Source organism: Prionailurus viverrinus, chromosome A1 (assembly GCF_022837055.1).
Source record: "Prionailurus viverrinus isolate Anna chromosome A1, UM_Priviv_1.0, whole genome shotgun sequence".
Taxonomy (NCBI): Eukaryota; Metazoa; Chordata; class Mammalia; order Carnivora; family Felidae; genus Prionailurus; species Prionailurus viverrinus.
The window spans coordinates 139,886,510-139,905,604 of record NC_062561.1 but is presented as its reverse complement, the minus strand read 5'-3'; the positions used below and the strand labels follow the sequence as shown (position 1 = coordinate 139,905,604).

The 19,095-nt window shown below is 38.7% G+C and overlaps 2 protein-coding genes across 4 annotated transcripts in view; one reads left to right on the top strand and one right to left on the bottom strand.

Moving 5' to 3' along the window:
- Positions 1-15,415, top strand: part of GFM2 (GTP dependent ribosome recycling factor mitochondrial 2) — a 74,950-nt gene extending 59,535 nt beyond the window's left edge. The window contains exon 22 of one of the 3 annotated variants that reach the window (XM_047877073.1): positions 14,991-15,415. The gene's annotated coding sequence lies outside the window, so the exon portion shown is untranslated. Of the gene's footprint in view, positions 1-304; positions 1,586-2,977; positions 4,638-14,990 lie in introns of those variants that run through there. The other 2 variants (XM_047877087.1, XM_047877078.1) reach the window with 2 other exon arrangements.
- HEXB (hexosaminidase subunit beta) overlaps positions 1-19,095 on the bottom strand; it is a gene marked incomplete at its 5' end in the record, with an annotated part of 32,103 nt that overhangs the window by 232 nt on the left and 12,776 nt on the right. Inside the window, 10 exons of the mRNA XM_047857148.1 lie at positions 361-465; positions 598-688; positions 1,581-1,755; positions 2,733-2,805; positions 3,897-3,983; positions 4,634-4,814; positions 6,213-6,342; positions 8,589-8,690; positions 16,580-16,690; positions 16,941-16,987. Coding sequence (XP_047713104.1) covers positions 361-465; positions 598-688; positions 1,581-1,755; positions 2,733-2,805; positions 3,897-3,983; positions 4,634-4,814; positions 6,213-6,342; positions 8,589-8,690; positions 16,580-16,690; positions 16,941-16,987 — 1,102 coding nt within the window. The remainder of the gene's footprint in view (positions 1-360; positions 466-597; positions 689-1,580; positions 1,756-2,732; positions 2,806-3,896; positions 3,984-4,633; positions 4,815-6,212; positions 6,343-8,588; positions 8,691-16,579; positions 16,691-16,940; positions 16,988-19,095) is intronic.

The following is a 19,095-nucleotide window of genomic DNA, read 5'->3' as shown; positions in this document are numbered from 1 at the left end:
TATAATGCATCTTAAGAATAAACTAAGTTCTTTGAGACCCTGAGTGGGGGAGGGGCAAAGGGAGACCGAGGATCTGAAGCTGGCTTTGTGCTGACAGCAGAGATCCCAGCGTTGGGCTTGAACTCACGCACCGTGAGACTATGAAGTCGGTGTACTTAACCAACTGAGCCACCCAGGTGCCTCTTAAATAAAAAGTTCAAATAATCTTTTCTCCTTTTGGGCATAATTCTGTTTCGTACAAAAATCAATTCCCAGTTTCTAAGTAAATCACTACTTGTTAGGTGACATACAGTTCTTTTTATAGAAAATAAAGTTAATCATCCTGGACTTGGTAATGTCCTAACTTTCAAAATGCCGTACCTGACCATTCTGCAGCGGTGAACTGTCAGTCTGTTGTAGGCATTCCCTACACTCGTGATGTCTTCTGGACTCCAGAGTCTTTCACCAACGGCACTTGCCCGAGGCCTGTAAGTTAAATCACATGTCCCCCAAAGCAGTTTAAATTTATGTGTTCTGAAATTTCTAGTACTTCCCTACTTGGATGGAGAAGGAAAAATAAGGCACTTTAATTCAAATTTATCACTTAAAATTCCATACCATAATCTTGGAGTAAGGTTAGTTGCATCCACAAATTCTCCCCACAGACAAGCTTCTCCGCCAATGACAAGTTTTTTCTGTTCTTGAGAACCTACATTAAAATCATTGAATGGCTGTAAATGAAGTAGCTGCAGCTCCAACCTCTGACAGAGGCAATTACTGGTCCCCTGGTCAGTTCATGGTTTTGGCACAGAAAGAGGTAGCAAACGTAATTCCCACAATGCTTGTTAGCGTATTTCTACAAATTGGTATCTTTAATACTAGCACACCACTTTATTTTGGTTTTGTGCAAGCTGCTTTGGGTTCAGGAACCATTATTCCCTTGGTTGCCTAAGAAGAGTAGAAGAGTGTGCCAGGAATTCAAGTTGGAATACTAATAACTTACTGCTCACTCCTGCCTTCGATAATCTACCTCGTGGTACTAAAAAAGACTAAGTACCCAATTGATATTATATTATGTCAATTCCTAACAGACTTACATACTGATTCGAAACATTTTTTTTTAACACTACCATTCTTTTTCTTTAAGGAAATTTTAAAAACTGGACAAAGTAGAAGTGTTCTTAAGGAAGGGGGGTCTGAGAGCCGAAAGCTCCACCCCTCTAAGACTACACAGCCTGAAATACTTAAGGAAGGCTGTAGTCTAGTTCCCTGTGTCTTAACAGTTGGAAAGGCCAGTCAATCAAAAGCAGAGATACAAGGTTAATGCGGACAAGCATCTTTAAAATGTAAGGTAACAATGCTCGGCAGTGGAAACGGATATAAAGGAACCTACTTTTGAAGTTCTTTTATTCAGGCAAGGATATGGTTTCTTTCACAAGTTTTAAGATGTATTGGGGGCCTTTTTTTTTTTTCAAGTAAACAATATCAGGACCAAACAAAAGGGAGGATAGTGAGTAGGTAATATCTGGATGAAAATTTCCCGGTGGAAGATTAAGGGAAGAAAACTAACAACCCCAGGTAATGAAAAGTGCTTCACTCACCATCAAAATGAAGAGGGTCCACTTTATAGTAATTTCTCCAGTCTTGTCCATAACTAATCCAATCTAAGTACCAAGGAGCAGAAAGGATCACAGGGAAGCCAGCTGCTGTGACTTCACGTAGTTCCTCACTATATACTTGATTTTTCCACACTTGAACAATTGTACCTGGCAGAAGCTATTAAAGTTACAAGCAATATGTATTGATCAGGTCCAACAATTACAGATGAAATTAAAAGTCCCAGCCCATGTTGCTAGGAAAATAGCTTTCTAAGCTTCTGGAAAAACATAATACCAAACGTTACTGGCTACAGGGCCTTAAAATTAGAAGTTTCATCAGTCTTGGGGCACCTGGGTGGCTCAGTTGGTTAAGCGTCCAACTCTTGGTTTTGGCTCAGGTCATTATTACATGGCTTCATGAGTTCAAGCCCCAAGTGGCTCTGTGCTGTGTGTAGCCAGCTTAGGATTCTCTCTCTGCCCTTCCCCTGTTCTTTCTCTCAAAAAAAAAAAAAAAAAAAAAGTATCAACCTTAAGGTTGGATATTTAACTTCTGCCTATATGTGACACTGTATAGGTATAATCAACTAAGGCTTCACTCCCATTTGTCCCACACTACCATTATTCTTACTTTGGAACTGTGAGGATGTCACTTAACTCTTCTGGAAAGATAATAGTAGTAGCTGGATTTGAAATTCTCAGTTACCCAAAGGAAAATAGAAAGTGTATATGTTGACTATTGCTACCTTCGTAGCAATAAAGATTCATCTGTTCTTCTTTGTTCTACCCTTGTTTTTGTTGTTTTACTTTTACCCCACATGGGATTCAATCCCACAGGATTATGATCTGGGCTGAAATCAACAGTTGGATGATCAACCTCCTGAGCCACCTAGGTGCCCATGTTCTGCCCTTGTAAAACAAAACAAAACTTCATGTGCTTCAACTTGTGACAAATAATGAGAATAGTGGGGGGAGGGAGATGGGAGACATGAAAGGGAGGCACTAGCCTTGGTCTACAGCTATTGCCTAACAAAAGTTTAAAAGGTAAGCTAATTTCCCCATAATGTTGGGGACAACTTCATTAGGGTTCCTTCCTCCCAAGATGTTAAAATAGTGTCTCGTATTATCAGAATCAAATGCAGTCTTCATACTTCTCACCTTCACGTGATCATCAAAAACCTCTTGCCAGACTATGGATCCCTTCTTTACAGTTGAAACAATACCCAAAAGCCTACCATTGGGGAAAAAAAAAAATTTCAGATCACAAGCTTAACAGTATATTTAAAGCATGCAGGGTTTCTATGAAGGACTACCATGTTGAGAGGTGCCTTGCACTATAGCACAGCTTTAAAGCAGAACCTGCTCAAGTTGGATCGTGACCCAATGTGGTTCCTGCTTTCCAGCACATGGCTGGGGACATCACACAGCAGAGGGGTTTAGAAGTCATCTGCTGAATGAATGTGCTACGTACATCTCCAGGTGGGGAAGACATGGCAATTCAAGGTAATATACAAACCACCATCTCTGGTTATTTCTTGAGTATCTTAGAATAAACTATAAAATCCTGGCAGTTAGTCCACAAATGTTTCCTAGTCTCTAGACAATTCCAGGTATTGTGCAGGATTAGAAAATTAGAATGTACTACACAAAAAGCAAAATAGGAAAAGGCTTGAATCTGGGCTTGTCTAATATAAGAGTTAGCAAACTACAGCCTACGGCCTGTTTTTGTATGGCTCATGAGCTAAGGATGGTTTTTACACTTGTAAATATTGTTTTAAAACAAGAATACTATGCAACTGTGGGGCCCATGAAGCCTAAAATATTTACTACCTGCCCCTTTAAATTTTCTCCAGTGTAAGTATAAACAGCCACATGTGGCTGTGCTATCATACTGGACATAAGAGATCTAAAGTAGAAGAATGCTCCTGGAGTTGACCAAAGGGAATGAATTCCACAGGCAAAGCAGGGCTTTGAACTGAATTCTTTGAACAGAAGACTGCTCAACATTATTTCATCATTTAATGCAAAAGTCTTCGTCATAATGTCAGTGATTTAAAGAAAGCAGTGCATACTGCTTCCTTCTTGATTTTTCACTTTGTCCAACAAGGTATAATATCTATATATATATAGATATCTCTATATATATAATATCTATATTATTATATAGATCTTTGACAAGGGGTAATATCTATATATCTGTATATATAATATCTATACTTTCACAAGGGGTAGAGAGAAAATGAAAAAAGAGTACTAAATAGCTAAAACTTTTACAAAAATCACAGATGAAATAAAAATAGAGGAGGCTTATAAGTAACTTACTTTTGAAGGTAGAAAGATTCTAGTCTTCTAAAATCTTTGCCAAAACCTTTCTGCTTCATGAAACCCTGGATTTCTGGATTAGACTCCCTTTAACAAAAAACAGTGATTAAAACTACATTAAAAGTTTGATAAACCAAATCTATTTAAAGCAGCATAGATCTCTATTAAAGTTGGTAGACAGAAAATAAGCCTAAAAACTTTATTATGAGTTACCCAGGTTTTTCATTACAAATAATTTTTTCCAGAAGCTGGTTACTTGTGAAAATAGCTTTCCCCACCTCTCTCCTCCAACTAAGGCTATTTACAGAGGATTTTTGTTTAAATGTTTTATTTAATTTTGACAGTGTGTGTGTGAGCAGGGGAGGGGCAGAGAGAGAGAATCCCCAGCAGGCTCCATGCTGTCAGCGCAGAGCTCATGACCTGAGCCTAAACCAAGTCAGATACTCAACTGACAGCCACGCAGGCGCCCCGCAAAGGATTTTTGAGAAAAATCTCCCCCACCTAATCACTGCCTTTTCACTAAAGCTGTTCTTGTTCACTGTAGTCTGTTTCCAGTCCCCATGGTCTTTCACGTCTTGATTCTCCTTCCTAAAAGCTTTTATTCTCAAGTTATGTTGCTAACTTAAAACCTAGCAAGCAGAGATCTTTCCCAAATCTTCCTTTTTCACGTGGAAACCTCTAATATCTACTTCGAATGCAATGGTTAAAAAAGTACGGCTTTTAAAGAATTGTCATACCAACATTGAAATTCCACTTCATCTCCTCCCAAGTGAACGAAGTGATCTGGAAACACCATACTAACTTCTTTGAAAAACTGAGACAGGAAGTTATAAGTTGAATTCAGAATAGGGTTTATAGGTCCAAAGGTCCCAGACTGCTTATGTTCATTGTAACATGGAGTCAGGAGGTCTTTCTGACCTGGAAGAAGAAGTATTTTAATCACAAAGACATCACTTTGCATGTGATTATACTAGTCTATTTTGTTGAAGCTGTAAGAGAATTTATACAGAAAAAGATAACCTCATGAGCAATTGTTTCTTGAATCCTGTCCTCTGTACCTCTGTTTCCCTTTCCTCACCCTATTTTATCCATTTCAGATATCTCCTTTATTTGGAACAAATCTTGACCTCACCCAAGCCCTTTTTCCTAAGTTTCAATCCCTATTTCAGATTCCCTGCTCAACACAATTAGATATCCCAGCTGCACTTCAAATACCATCTAACAAAAGCCAGATTCTCTGTTCTGTAAGCTCCTTCAGTAGCTGCTCCTGATTACTGTGTCCTGGTAAGCGTTTACCATCTTCCTCCTCTTTAAGTTTTCCTTCTTCTCTCAGGGTTGATCAGTTGCCAAGTTCTAGGGATGTCTCTCAGTTCTGTACATTATTTTCCATTCCCATTAACACCATTCTGGTCTAGGACTTCCATCTCCTTCCCCTTCCAGTCGACCACTTCCTCACATAGGTTTTCCTGAAGTGTGGTTCCCATGAGTCCTGATGGAGCCCACATTCCTCACCCAAGGCCCTCCACACTGTACTTCACCGGACTGATTTCTCAATATCCTCCATATCTACCCTAATAGTACTGAACAATTATAAATGCCAGGTGCTGTGTTACATGTTATTTAACCCTCAAAAAATTATATGATAGTTACTACATTTTAGAGATGGAGAAACTGATGAGACATTCTACAACTTGATCAAGGTCACTCAGTTTATAAAAGGCAGAAGTAGGATTCAAACCCAGACAGTGTGGCTCAAGACTCAGTTCTTAACCACCCTATAATGCTTCCTACTCTTGGCTGCACTACACTCCAACTAATGCCCTTCCTCATGTTACTCCCTTTACCAGAAACATGAATATATTCTTTGATCTCTCAAAAGCATTTTTAGTGTTATCCAGGAAACTATTTCTTACATTCAATTAGCATGTTCTACTTGTAATTTTTCCTTTAGACTTTTTTTTCCATACTTTAGGCAGTGACTTGCTCACAACAGACACATAATAACTGAATTCCATCTGTCAATAGTGCTACCCTTGTGCAAACCACAAGGTATTAAGAACAAAATGAACAGGGACACCTGGGTGGCTCAGTTAAGTGTCCAACTCTTGATTTCAGCTCATGACATGATCTTATGGTTTGTGAGTTCGAGCCTCAAGTCAGGCTCTCTGCTGACAGCATGGAGCCTGCTTGGGATTTTCTTCCTCTCTCTGCCCGTCCCCCACGTGCACTCTCTCAAAAATATCAACATTAAAAAAAAAAAATGCAGGAAGGACCTCAGGTATTCACTCTTTGCAACTTAAAAATGACACTCCTTACCTTTTCCCCAAGACTGTGTATGTCCAGGGCTATCAAATTCTGGTATGACTCGAATCCCTCGTAATCTGGCATATTCAATCACCGTATGGACATCGTTTGGTGTATAAACATGAGACAGAGAATAGCTGCCCTGTAAAGCCGTATTTATTAAAATGTATGAAATGGGTTTGTCCAGGATACTGTTAACAGTTCTGTTTGCATAGTGATAGGTGATTTTTCTTGTGTAACAATGTATTAAACAGTCCAGTGTGGTGGTGGAGGACTCATTTTTTTTTTCTTTAATCCCCACTTTCATTCATTCATTCATTCATTCATTCATTCATTCATTCATTCACAAGGAAGCTCTACGCCCAGTGTGGGGCTTGAACTCACTACCCCAAGATCAAGAGCTGCATGGTCTACCGACTGAGCCAGCCATTTACATTATTTACTGTATCTTATCAGCTCTCAGCACACTGTGGGTTAATTCCAGATTTACTAATAGAACTATCTCTTTAGTTCCTCTTGGTTCAGGAACATCTATCCTCATGCTATTTCAACCTCATGTAACCGTACAACAAAATACAAATAAAATGTTTGACTCCAAAGTCAAACCTGTGAAAATGGAAAATACACTCCCCTTGTCAGTTTTAGAATAAAAATTCACACACTATTACAAAGCTGAGCTGTTGCCTTTGGAAGTCATTTTAATTACTATCAGCTTTAAAAATTCCCCCAGACATATTCTGGTAAGTGACTTGATTTTTTTTTTTTAAGATTACCCTCAATCCCTTTATAGGTTACACTTGGATTGTAACTAAAAGTTGACTAAAGGTGTTAGCGTAAAGCACGGCATAAATATGTAAATATTACATATAAATTATAAGCTATATCTAAATTTATACATAAATGTAAATGCTCAACTCCTAAAAAGTAATCCTGTCTCACCCCCCCAAATTTGTATCTAATCAAGATCAGATCTAACTACTCATAGTAAATACAGGACAGGAGAATAACTGACAATATGAGAATGCAATCAGCAAAACCCGGACTTTGGGAACTAGACAAATGATTTAGTTTAACAAAAATGGCAAATTACAAAAAAAATAGATGGGCGGGGTAGATACCTATAACACCAAGACAATGGACACACTAACCGACCACAATGTATGGAACTCATTTGCATGCCATTACAAATACGATTTTGTTCATTAAAACAAGGTAAAACACTTGGGGAAATATAAATAATGATTGATTAGCTGGATTACTGTTAACTTTTCAGCTGCAATAGTATATTATGGGTTTGTTGTTATTGTTTTTAAAGAAAGACCCTTTTACAAATGTGATGTGGTGTCTGGGATTTTCTTTAAAATATGGTAGGAAGGGAGGGTGAGTGTAAGTGATACAAGATTGGCCAAGTTCTGATTACTGAAGTTGGGTGACAAAGACATGGAAATCTCTGTCTTCTATGTTTACTTCTGTGTATGTGTGAAATTTTCTATAATAAAAAGTAAAACAAAAGCAAACAAAAACATGAGTGCCAGTAACATTTCAACCTATACGACATCATAACATCGGAGAGAGCTTGGGTACTGTGGATAGAGGACATTTAGAGTCCTGGTTGTGTCCCTTCCTAATTGCGACTACAGATAAGGATGTCAGTCTCTCTGTATTACAGGGAGATTAAACAAGATGACATGGGCTTGCTCCCACCTCCACTGATTTATAATACAATTTGAACACTTCTGAGACAGCGATTATTTGCTAAGAAGCTCTCATCTCTAAAATTCTCGATGTAGTTTTTCAGAAAAAAAAAAATCATTTACAGTATCCGGTAACAACTCCACATTAGGTGATAAAAATACTTAACCTTCTATTAGTTATGAATGCTTCAGGTCTCCTATATTCATTTAAGTTTTTAAAATTTTATTTATATGGGGTGCCTGGGTGGCTCGGTCGGTTAAACGTCCGACTTTGGCTCAGGTCATGATCTCACGGTCCGTGAGTTCGAGCCCTGCATCGAACTCTGCTGACAGCTGACAGAGCCTGGAGCCTGTTTCAGATTCTGTGTCTCCCTCTCTCTCTGCCCCTCCCCTGCTCATGCTCTGTCTCTGTCTCAAAAGTAAATAAATGTTAAAAAAAAAAAAAAATTAAAAAAAAATAAAATTGTATTTATATAACTACTAGACATCACTTATTTACAGTAACTTAACCATTATAAAAAGTTTTATGGATCTAAATTGCTAAGCCACAGCCTATTAAAGAAGTTTTTAAACCACAAACATGTAACTTTTATATTTTAATTCCATCCATAAGAAAAAACATTTAAGCTCAAAAGTTCTAATGAAATCATACAAACATTTTTGAAGACAGACTACAATAACATGAATTACTCACTTTGTTGCTTAACTCAGGAAAAGTGACGCTCTGATAAGGGAAAGACTGGTCATCAACTATGTGCCAGTGAAGAACATTAAATTTATTAAAAGCCATGGCATCCTGCAAGCAAACATGTTAAAAAATTAACATACCACAGATATAATACACACACAACCCAACTTACTTATCTACATTCAGTATTGTCTCCAATGTGTCTACTTCGTTTTAGGGGCGCCTGAGTGGCTCAGTCGGTTAAGTGTCCGACTTCAGCTCAGGTCATGATCTCATGGTTTTTGAGTTTGAGCCCTGCACTGGGGTCTCTGCTGTCGGTGTAGAGCCTGCTTCAGATCCTGTCCCCTTCTCTCTGCCCTCCCCTCGCTTGCTCGCTCTCTCTCAAAAATAAATAAGCCATCAAAAAAAATTCTTTTTCAGGAGCGCCTGGGTGGCTCAGTTGGTTAGGCATCCAGCTCTTGGTTTCCGCTCAGGTCATGATCTCACAGTTCGTGAGTTCAAGTCTTGTGTGGGGCTCTGCGCTGACAGCACAGAGTCTGCTTGGGATTCTCTCTCCCTACTCTTCCTGCACACTGTATCTCAAAAATAAGTAAATAAAAATTTAAAAATAAGTTACTTTTTCAGCAAAGCAAGAACGAGAAAGAAGTATAAATTATATGGTATGTCACTTTTATTTTTTTTAATGTTTACTTATTTTTGAGACAGGGAGAGACAGAGCATGAACGGGGGAGGGTCAGAGAGAGAGGGAGACACAGAATCCAAAACAGGCTCCAGGCTCTGAGCTGTCAGCACAGAGCCTGACGCAGGGCTCGAACTCACAGACTGTGAGATCATGATCTGAGCTGAAGTCGGATGCTTAACTGACTGAGCCACCCAGGCGCCCCTGGTATGTCACTTTTTAAAAAGCCTATTCAGCATCTGTATTTATTCTAAACAGGGAGCTCTAACTTTGTTCTAGGAAAAGGTAGTCATCTTGTGAATTCCAATTCAATTCTTGTGAATTTAGGCATTGGCCTAGAACAGAAAATGTTCATTTCTGGGAACAGAGCAGGGGGAAAAATGGAGTATTTAAGTATCAGGACTTACAATTCCCACAGAAAAAGTCATTTACAGAATTCATCACAATTCTGACATTTGAGTGCTATCCCTTCTTTAGCAATCAAAGAAACTTGGTATACAAATGCAAAATTCTCAGGAATTTTTGGGGAAATTGCTATCAATTTTATTGATGTTCTAGAGGAATAAGCAATGTATTATTTGTATAAAATATAAACAGACTATTGAAAAAAGATAAAAATAGTAAAAGGGTAGATTTGTTTGCCCTACCAGCTAATTAAAACTTAAAGCCTCTTTTCTCCATCAAGACTGAAAGGATTTGCTGATGCATATGGGAAATAGCTTACCTACAGGCAATTAGGCAAACGAGTAAAAGTTTTCTAGTGCATAATGGCAAGATTTTTACCATCAGAGGAAGGAGTGCCTCAATAAAGACCAGGGGCTTGCAAACTTTTTTCATGAAGGGCCAGAGAGTAAGTACCTTGGTTTTATGAGCCACATGTTTCTGTTACAACTGATCCTGCAGCTGTAGAGCAAGATAAAATGTAAACAAATGGATGTGGTTGTGTTCCAGTAAAACTTCATTAGCAGAAACAAATACAAACTGGATTTGGCCCTTGGGCTCTAGTTTGCCAACCCCTGATATAGATAAGAAATAGAATCAGATAAAAATGTAGAGGTCAGGTAGAAGATACAGTAGAAAGATCCCAAGTTCACCTTGTGCCATTGACATAACAAGATATCTTAACAGTTATATCTGGACAACTAATACTAAAGACTGGCAGAACAGACCTTCCACAGTTAATCAAAGAGCGAAGGCCACACTGAAACAGAGGAATGGAGATATGGTTGGGAACCAAAACCCTGGTGAGACTAACCACAAGCAAGAGGGACATCAGATGCACAGAGACATGAGCCCCCATACCAGACACCCAAGATACTGGGGACTTGCACTGAGAAGATGTGTCTCCATGACATCTGGCTTTGAAAACCAGTGGGACTTTTAAAATCAGTGCACTTACCTCCAAGAGCCAGAAGGCAACAGGAAACAAAGTCTCTGCCCTTAAACAGCAAACATAATAAATAACCACCCACACAGCACAGAAGCAGCAGTTCGTAAAATGCCTGGGGTATGATAAAGGAGATTTATTTACTAATCTCAGAACATGCACCGGAAGAGCAGGGATCTTGAGGAGACCTTCTCTAAGAATCAAAGTGGTGGCAGGCACCAATCATTTCTCTTCTCCCCACACCTAGATAGCTAACACCAAACACCTCACCTGCTTTTGCTAACACCACGGGCCCCGCCTCATTCCAAGTGCCTCCTGCCCCGTGGAGAGGAGGAGAATAACCCCATATACCAACATGCCTGCAGTTCCAGCAGCTGAGCCTTTTAGCTGGCTTCTCAAGAACAAGTCCTGCTGGGAGGTGCTCCCACAACTGCAGCAGAGAGGCTAAGTCCAGACTAGTTTGACTGCTGCCCACCCCCCACCCCCTCTGAGCCCACAGTGGACTCAGGCCCTTCAACAGTGCAGGGACCAAACCCTGCATGCTGTACCCAAAGCAGGCAACATGGGTCATTAGAGTCAAATGGGCTAAAGGCAAACACAGCTCAACCGCAACAAGGCACATGCAACCTACACAGGAGACATCCCTGGAACACCAGATTCTAGTGACCAGGAACACTGCTACAGGGCACCAAAACACCTCTTCTACATAAGGTCACTACTTCCAAGACCAGGAGACACAGCAGACCTCCATAATTCATAAAAACAGAGAGACAAGATGAGAAGACAGAAGAACAGGTCCCAAATGAAAAGGACAAAAATCCTAGCAACAGAGTTCAATGAAACAGAAAAGCAATAAACCTGATACAGAATTGGAAGTAATGGTCATACCTGAAACTAATATTCCACTATACATTAACCTCCTGGAATTTAAATAAACAAACAAAACAAAGTAATGGTCATAAAGATACTCAGACTTGAGAAAAGAGTGGATAAACTCAGAATGTCAACAAAGAGATAGAAAATAATGAAAGAACAGATAAAGAATTTAGTAACTGAAATAAAAAAAAAAAAACTAGAAGAAACAGGTTAGAGGATGCAAAAGAACACATCAGTAATCTACAAGACACAGTAATGGAAAGCAACCAAGATCATCAGCAAAAAGAAAAAAATTCTAATATAAAATGAGAACAGCTTAAGGGGATCCAGATGACATCACGTGTAATAACATTTGAATTAGAGGAATCCCAGGAGAAGAGAGAAGGGAGTAAAAACTTATCTGAAGAAATAACAGCTGAAAACTTAATCTGGGGGAGTAAACAGACACCCATATCCAGGAAGCACAGAAAGTTCCTACCAAGATTAACCCAAGTAGGTCCAGATCAAGACATGTAATAATTGAAGCAGCAAACATAATGACAGCGAATTTTAAAGCTACAGAGAAAACAGTAACATACAAGGCAAACCCTATAAGGCTGTTAGCTGATTTTTCAACAGAAACTTTGCAGGCCAGAAGGGAGTGACCTGATATATTCCAAGTGCTGGGAGGAAAAAACCTGCAAACAAGAACATTCTACCCAGCAAGGTTCTCATTCAGAAAAATCGTTTCTAAGGCAAACAAAAGTTAAAGGAGCTCACTACCATTAAACTGGCCTTAAAAGAAATGTTAAAGGGACTATTTTAAGTAGAAAGGTAAGGCCGTAAACAGAAGATAATTATGAAAGAAAAAAGTTTCACAGGTAAAAGCAAACATATAATACAGGTAGATTAGTCATTTATAAAGCCAGTATGGGGGCGCCTGGGTGGCTCAGTCGGTTGGGCGGCCAACTTTGGCTCAGGTCATGATCTCGCGGTCCGTGAGTTCGAGCCCCGCATCGGGCTCTGTGCTGACCACTCAGAGCCTGGAGACTGTTTCGGATTCTGTGTCTCCCTCTCTCTCTGACCCTCCCCCGTTCATGCTCTGTCTCTCTCTGTCTCAAAAATAAATAAAAAAAATAAATAAATAAAGCCAGTATGGAGGTTAAAATACAAAAGATGTAAAATCCTATCTATAAAAATCAGTGAAAGGATATACACATGCAGAAGATGTAAAATATGACATCATATACATAAAATACAGAAGGGGGGGTTAAACTTTAGTGCTTTTAGAATGTTTGAACTTAAGCAACCATCAACAGACACAGAAAAAAAAAAAAGAGAAAGGAGTCCAAGCCTAACACTAAAGAAAGGCATCAAACCACAAAGAGTGCAAAAGAAGAAAGGAACAGAGAAAAACAAAAATAACCAGAAAAGAATAAACTGGCAATAAATACATATCTATAATTACTTTAAATGTAAATTGACTAAATGCTCCAGTCAAAAGACAAAGGATGACTAAATGGAAAAAAATACAAAAAAAAACCCCAAAAACAAACCTAAAACAATACCCATCTATATCCTGTCTACAAGAGACTCACTTCACACCTAAAAGAACACAGACTAAAAAGGGCTGGAAAAACATACCATACAACATACCATAAAAATCTAAATGGGAGACCTGAAGCCATAAAACTGTTAGAAGAAGGGCACCTGGGTGGCTCAGTCGGTTAAGCATCCGACTTCAGCTCAGGTCATGATCTCACGGCTCAAGAGTTCGAGCCCCACGTAGGGCTCTGTGCTGACAGCTCAGAGCCTGGAGCCTGCTTCAGATTCTGTGCCTCCCTCTCTCTCTGCCCCTGCCCCACTCACGGTCTCTCAAAAATAAACAAACATTTAAAAAAATGAAAGAAACTGTTAGAAGAAAACTTAGGCAGTAATCTCTTTGTGACCTGCCTTAGCAACATTTTAATGGATAGTTCTCCTTGGGCAAGGGCAACAAAAACAAAATAAAACTTTTGCATAGTGAAGGAAACTGTCCACAAAACAAAAAGGCAACCTACTGAATGGTAGAAGACATTTGCAAATAATATACCCCAGGAGGGGTTAATATCCAAAATATGTAACAACTTACACAAAACCAAAAAACCCCAATATAATCCAATTAAAAACGAGCAAAGGCCCTGAATATTTTTCCAAAGAAGACATATAGACGGCCAACAGATACATTAAAATGTGCTCAACATCACTCATCATCAGTGAAATGCAAGTCAAAACCACAATGAGTTATCTCTCTACATTTGTCACAATGGCTAAAATAAGAAATAATAAGTGTTGGATATGGAGAATGTGAAAAAAACTCCTGTGCACTGTTACTGGTAATGTAAACTGGTACAGTCACTGTGGAGTACGGAGGTTCCTTGAAAAAATTAAAAGTAGATTTACTATATGATCCAGTAATTCCACTAAAGGCTATTTAACCAAAGAAAACAAAAACACTAATTTGAAAATATTTATGTGACCCTATGTTTACTCCAGCATTATTTATAATAGCCAAGCTGTGGAAGCAACCAAGTGTCCACTGATAGATGAGTGGATAAAGAAAAGGTGGTGTGTCTGTGGGTCTGTGTGTATATGCACATACATACATGCAATGGAGTATCAGACACAAAGAATGACATTTTCAGTTTATTTTTTGCGTATGGTGTAAGAGAGCGATCCGATTTCATTTTTTGCATGTAGCTGTCCAGCTGTCCCAGCACCATTTGACGACTGTCTCTTCCCCATTGTACATTCTTGCCTTCTGCCTTCTTTGTTATAGATTAACTGACCTATTTCTGGGCTCTCTTATGTTCCTTGGATTTGTGGGTCTGTTTTTGTGCCATTACCATACTGTTGTGATCATGGCAGCTTTGTTATTATATCTTGAAATCTGGGATTTTTACATTCTCAGCTTTGTTCTTTTTAAAGATTGTTTTGGCTTTTCAGGGTCTTTTGTGGTCCCACACAAATTATAGGATTATTCACTATAGTTCTGTGAAAAATGCTTTGCGTAATTTTGATAGGGATTGAAATCAATCTGTCAATTGCTTTGGGTAGTATGGACATTTTAATTATATTAATTCCTACAATCCATGAGAATGAAGTATCTTTTCATTTGTTTGCATTGTCTTCAGTTTCTTTCATCAACATTTTATGGTTTTCAGAATACAGGTCTTTCACCTCCTTGGTTAAGTTTACTTTTAGGTATTTTATTCTTTTTGATGCTACTGTAAGAGGATTGTTGTCTTCCCTTTCTGCTATTTCATTATTAGTGTATAGAAATGCAATAGATTTCTAAATGTTAATTTTCTATACTACAACTTTACTTAATTTATTGCTTTTTGGTGGAGCCTTTAGAGTTTTCTATATATAGTAGAATGTCATCTGCAAACTGTGGCAGTTTTACTTCCTTACTGATTTGGATGCCTTTTATTTCTTCTTGTCCAAGTGCTGCAGCTAGAACTTCCTGTACTATGTTGAATGAAGTGGTGAGAGTGGACACCCTGTCTTGTTCCTGATCTCAGAGGAAAATCCTGACAAGTGTGCAAATTTAAGAATTCTTATTCTACAGTACTGTTTATGGTAAATTAACCTGGATGTTCGTCAGCATGAGAATGGTTAAACTCACATCATGGGTATAAAAAACGGAATATTCAACGGTTTAAAAAGATGGTACAGACCTTATATATTCTTTCATAAAAAGATGTCCATAACATGTTTTTTAAGGTAGGAGAAGTGCAATTCCAGTTAAGTTTTTTAAAAAGTCATGTCACAGCTCGGAGCCTGGAGCCTGCTTCAAATTCTGTGTCTCCCCCTCTCTCTCTCTGCCCCTCCCCTGCTTACTCTCTTTCTCTCAAAAATAGATAAACATTAAAAAAAAAAAAAAAACTTTAAAAAAGGGGCGCCTGGGTGGCTCAGTCGGTTGAGCGTCCGACTTTGGCTCAGGTCATGATCTCACAGTCTGTGAGTTCGAGCCCCCATCAGGCTCTGTGCTGACGGCTCAGAGTCTGGAGCCTGCTTCCAATTCTGTGTCTCCCTCTCTCTCTGCCCCTTCCCCGCTCATGCTCTGTCTCTCTCTGTCTCAAAAATAAATAAAAAAACATTAAGAAAAAAAATTTTTTTTTTAAATTAAAAAAAGTCATGTCATGTGTATTAATATTCATTTTTAAGGGCAAGATGAGATAAATGGGGCACAGAAATTTATGTCAACCTTTGGTAATGCAATTATGGGGTTACTATCTATTTTATGCATATCTATGTTTGAATTTTTTATACTAAGCATTTATCTCTTTCATAAGAGTGACAATAATGTCTTTTGGAGAATAAAATTCAGGACAGTAGTGTGAATGTAAAAATCCCTTTTTAATAATATGGTGTGTTCAGAAGTGATCAAATAAAGGTATAGAAAAACATGGGAGGAAAACCTTCCTACCCTTACAAATTGATGATCGTGCGGATGAACCAATAAAAAGTAGACAGGAGAAAATAGCTACCGTCAACCTCACCCCCAACTCTCACCATCTGAAGTCCATATTTCTTTGGAACATTTCCCTGGCAGCTTCTAGCCAACTTTCTATGACACTTTAAATAAAGTTCAGTGGAGGACACTGGCTTTCTCAGCTGAGGAAATATACTTTCCAGGGGAGGGAAGGAAGAAAGCTCAGTGCTTCAGTATATGACAAACCATCCCCCTGTTTCAACCTACACAACAGCGTAAATAACCCATATTAAGGAACACAATAGGGGCACCTGGGTGGCGCAGTCGGTTAAGCGTCCGACTTCAGCCAGGTCACGATCTCGCGGTCCGTGAGTTCGAGCCCCGCGTCAGCCTCTGGGCTGACTGCTCAGAGCCTGGAGCCTGTTTCCGATTCTGTGTCTCCCTCTCTCTCTGCCCCTCCCCCGTTCATGCTCTGTCTCTCTCTGTCCCAAAAATAAATAAACGTTGAAAAAAAAAAAATTAAAAAAAAAAAAGGAACACCATAAAAGCACACATCTTTGGAATAGAAAATGGATAAAAAAAAAATAATAATCACCTACCAGAGTTTTGAGAATGCTCTTAACTGGCAGAAAGTGTCTGGCTGTATCAATTAAAATTCCTCTATGTGGAAACCTTGGAGAATCAATAATGTCGGATTCATTGACGGTGAACTATAAAACAAAATAAAATTTTGATTTATTTTTAGAATATTCTCTGGACTTGAGCTCAGCGAAGACCGTATCTATGCAAGCACTGGATGAAAGATTAGAAGAAAGTGTCAAGTTTACATTTACCAAAAAAGATAAACATTTGGAGAGAGAAAAACACTCAAGAAGCAATAAACAGCTAAAAACTTTACATTTTTCTTATAGTAAAAGGGATAGCCAATAATTTTTAGTAACATATAATAATCATACTTACAGTCCCATAAGAATCTTGATAAATTAACTGGCTAAAGGTCTCTAAACCTAGGGAGAGTAAAATTCATAATTTAATGCAGTACTTTTATAACATATTAAGTCAGTAAAAGTTGTATTATCCAAACGTAGACCCATAACCAGATTAAGGCAAATAAAACTAACTATAATGTTACCTCTATACCTCTAACATACTTTCTAAGATCAAAGCTCAGTTTAAAAAAAATCCCTGTTGCCATCTAATTAAAATGTTTTACTTCATTGTACCCATACCCTGGGTTTTGTTGGAATGATAAACTTAAAAATGAATAGTGACTTAATACAACAAAATACTAGTTACTTAATATAGTATTATAAAAAATAATTTCTATGCTAAAATATAGTCACTTTAAAAGATAATACACTTGGGGTGCCTGGGTGGCTCAAACATTCGACTTCCACTCAGGTCATGATCTTGTGGATTTCATGGGTCAAACCCCACATTGTGCTCTCTGCTGTCAGGATAGAGCCCACTTCAGATCCTCTGTCTCCCTCTCTCTGCCCCTCCCCCATGCGTGCGCACCCTCTCTCTCTCAGAAATAATAAATAAACCTTAAAGTATTAGAAGGTACATAAACAGAAGGGAAAAAGGATCAAAAGCACCATGAAAATATAAATGAGAGCCCAACTTAAAACTCAACAATGTTTTACTCACAGCTACAAAGAATATCTACTGAACATTTTTCACTCAAGTGGATTGTTTCCTTAGTAAACTCTATTACAGGCCATTTCCTCTAACTGCCCTTGACTTTACTATATATATTTTTTCTTTAAATATTTTGAAGCGATCTCTACATCAAACGCGGTGCTTTAACCCACAACCCTGAGATCAAGAGTTGCACACTCCTGGGGTGCCTGGGTGGCTCAGTCGGTTAAGTGTCTGACTTCAGCTCAGGTCATGATCTCACAGTTCGTGGGTTTGAGCCCCGTGTCAGGCTCTGTGCTGACAGCTCAGGGCCCGGAGTCTGCTTTGGATTCTGTGTCTCCCTCTCTCTCTGTCCCTCCCCTACTCATGCTCTGTCTCTCTCTCTCTCTCTCTAAAATAAATATATTTTAAAAAATTAAAAAAAAAAAGTTGCATACTCCACTGACTGAGCCAGCCAGGTACCCTCAACTGTACCATAATTCATCATTCTAGCTGACAAGTATGAAGCCAGGGAAAATTTTAACCTAAGAATAGTTCAAAGTCAGAAACGCATCAGGAGATATAACTGACACTACAGAAATAAAAAGGCTAAGAGACTACTATGAACAATTATAAGCTAACAAATTAAACAACCTACTTTACTATCCATTTCTTCTAAGAAATGGATACATTCCTGGAAACATACATACTAAAAAAACTGAATCTTGGAATAGAAAAACTGAAAAGACCACTTACTAGTAAGGAGATTAAATCATTAATCCAAAACCTCTTGACAAACCAAAGTTCAGGACCAGGCTTCAGAAGTGAATTCTACCATTTAAAGAAGAATTAACACCAATTCTTCTCAAACTTTTCCAAAAAAAACAAAAAACAAAAAACAAAAACAAAACAAAACAAAAACACAGAAGAGGAGACAACACTTCATTTTCCAGGGCCAGCATTACCCTGACACCAAAACCAGGTAAGGAAAAAAAATTACTGGCCAATATCCCTGATGAACATTAATACAAAAATCCTCAACAAAACAGTAGCAAACTGAATTCAGTAATACATAAAAAGAGCCATACACCATGATCAAATGGAATTAATTCCACAAGTGCAGGGATGATTCAACACCTGCAAATCAATGTGATACACCATATTAACAAAATGAAGGACAAGTCATAAGATTTTTTTTTTTTAATTTTTTAGTCTATTTTATTTTCTGAGAGAGCGAGCAGAGGAGGGGCAGAGAGACAGGGAGAGCGAGAATTCCAAGCAGGTTCCACACTATCAATGCAGAGCCTGATGCGGGGCTCGAACCCACCATGATACCATGACCTGAATCGAAATCAAGAGTTGGACACTCAAATGACTGAGCAACCCAGGTGCCCCTAAAATCATAAGATCTTGGGGCGCCTGGGTGGCGCAGTCGGTTAAGCGTCCGACTTCAGCCAGGTCACGATCTCGCGGTCCGGGAGTTCGAGCCCCGCGT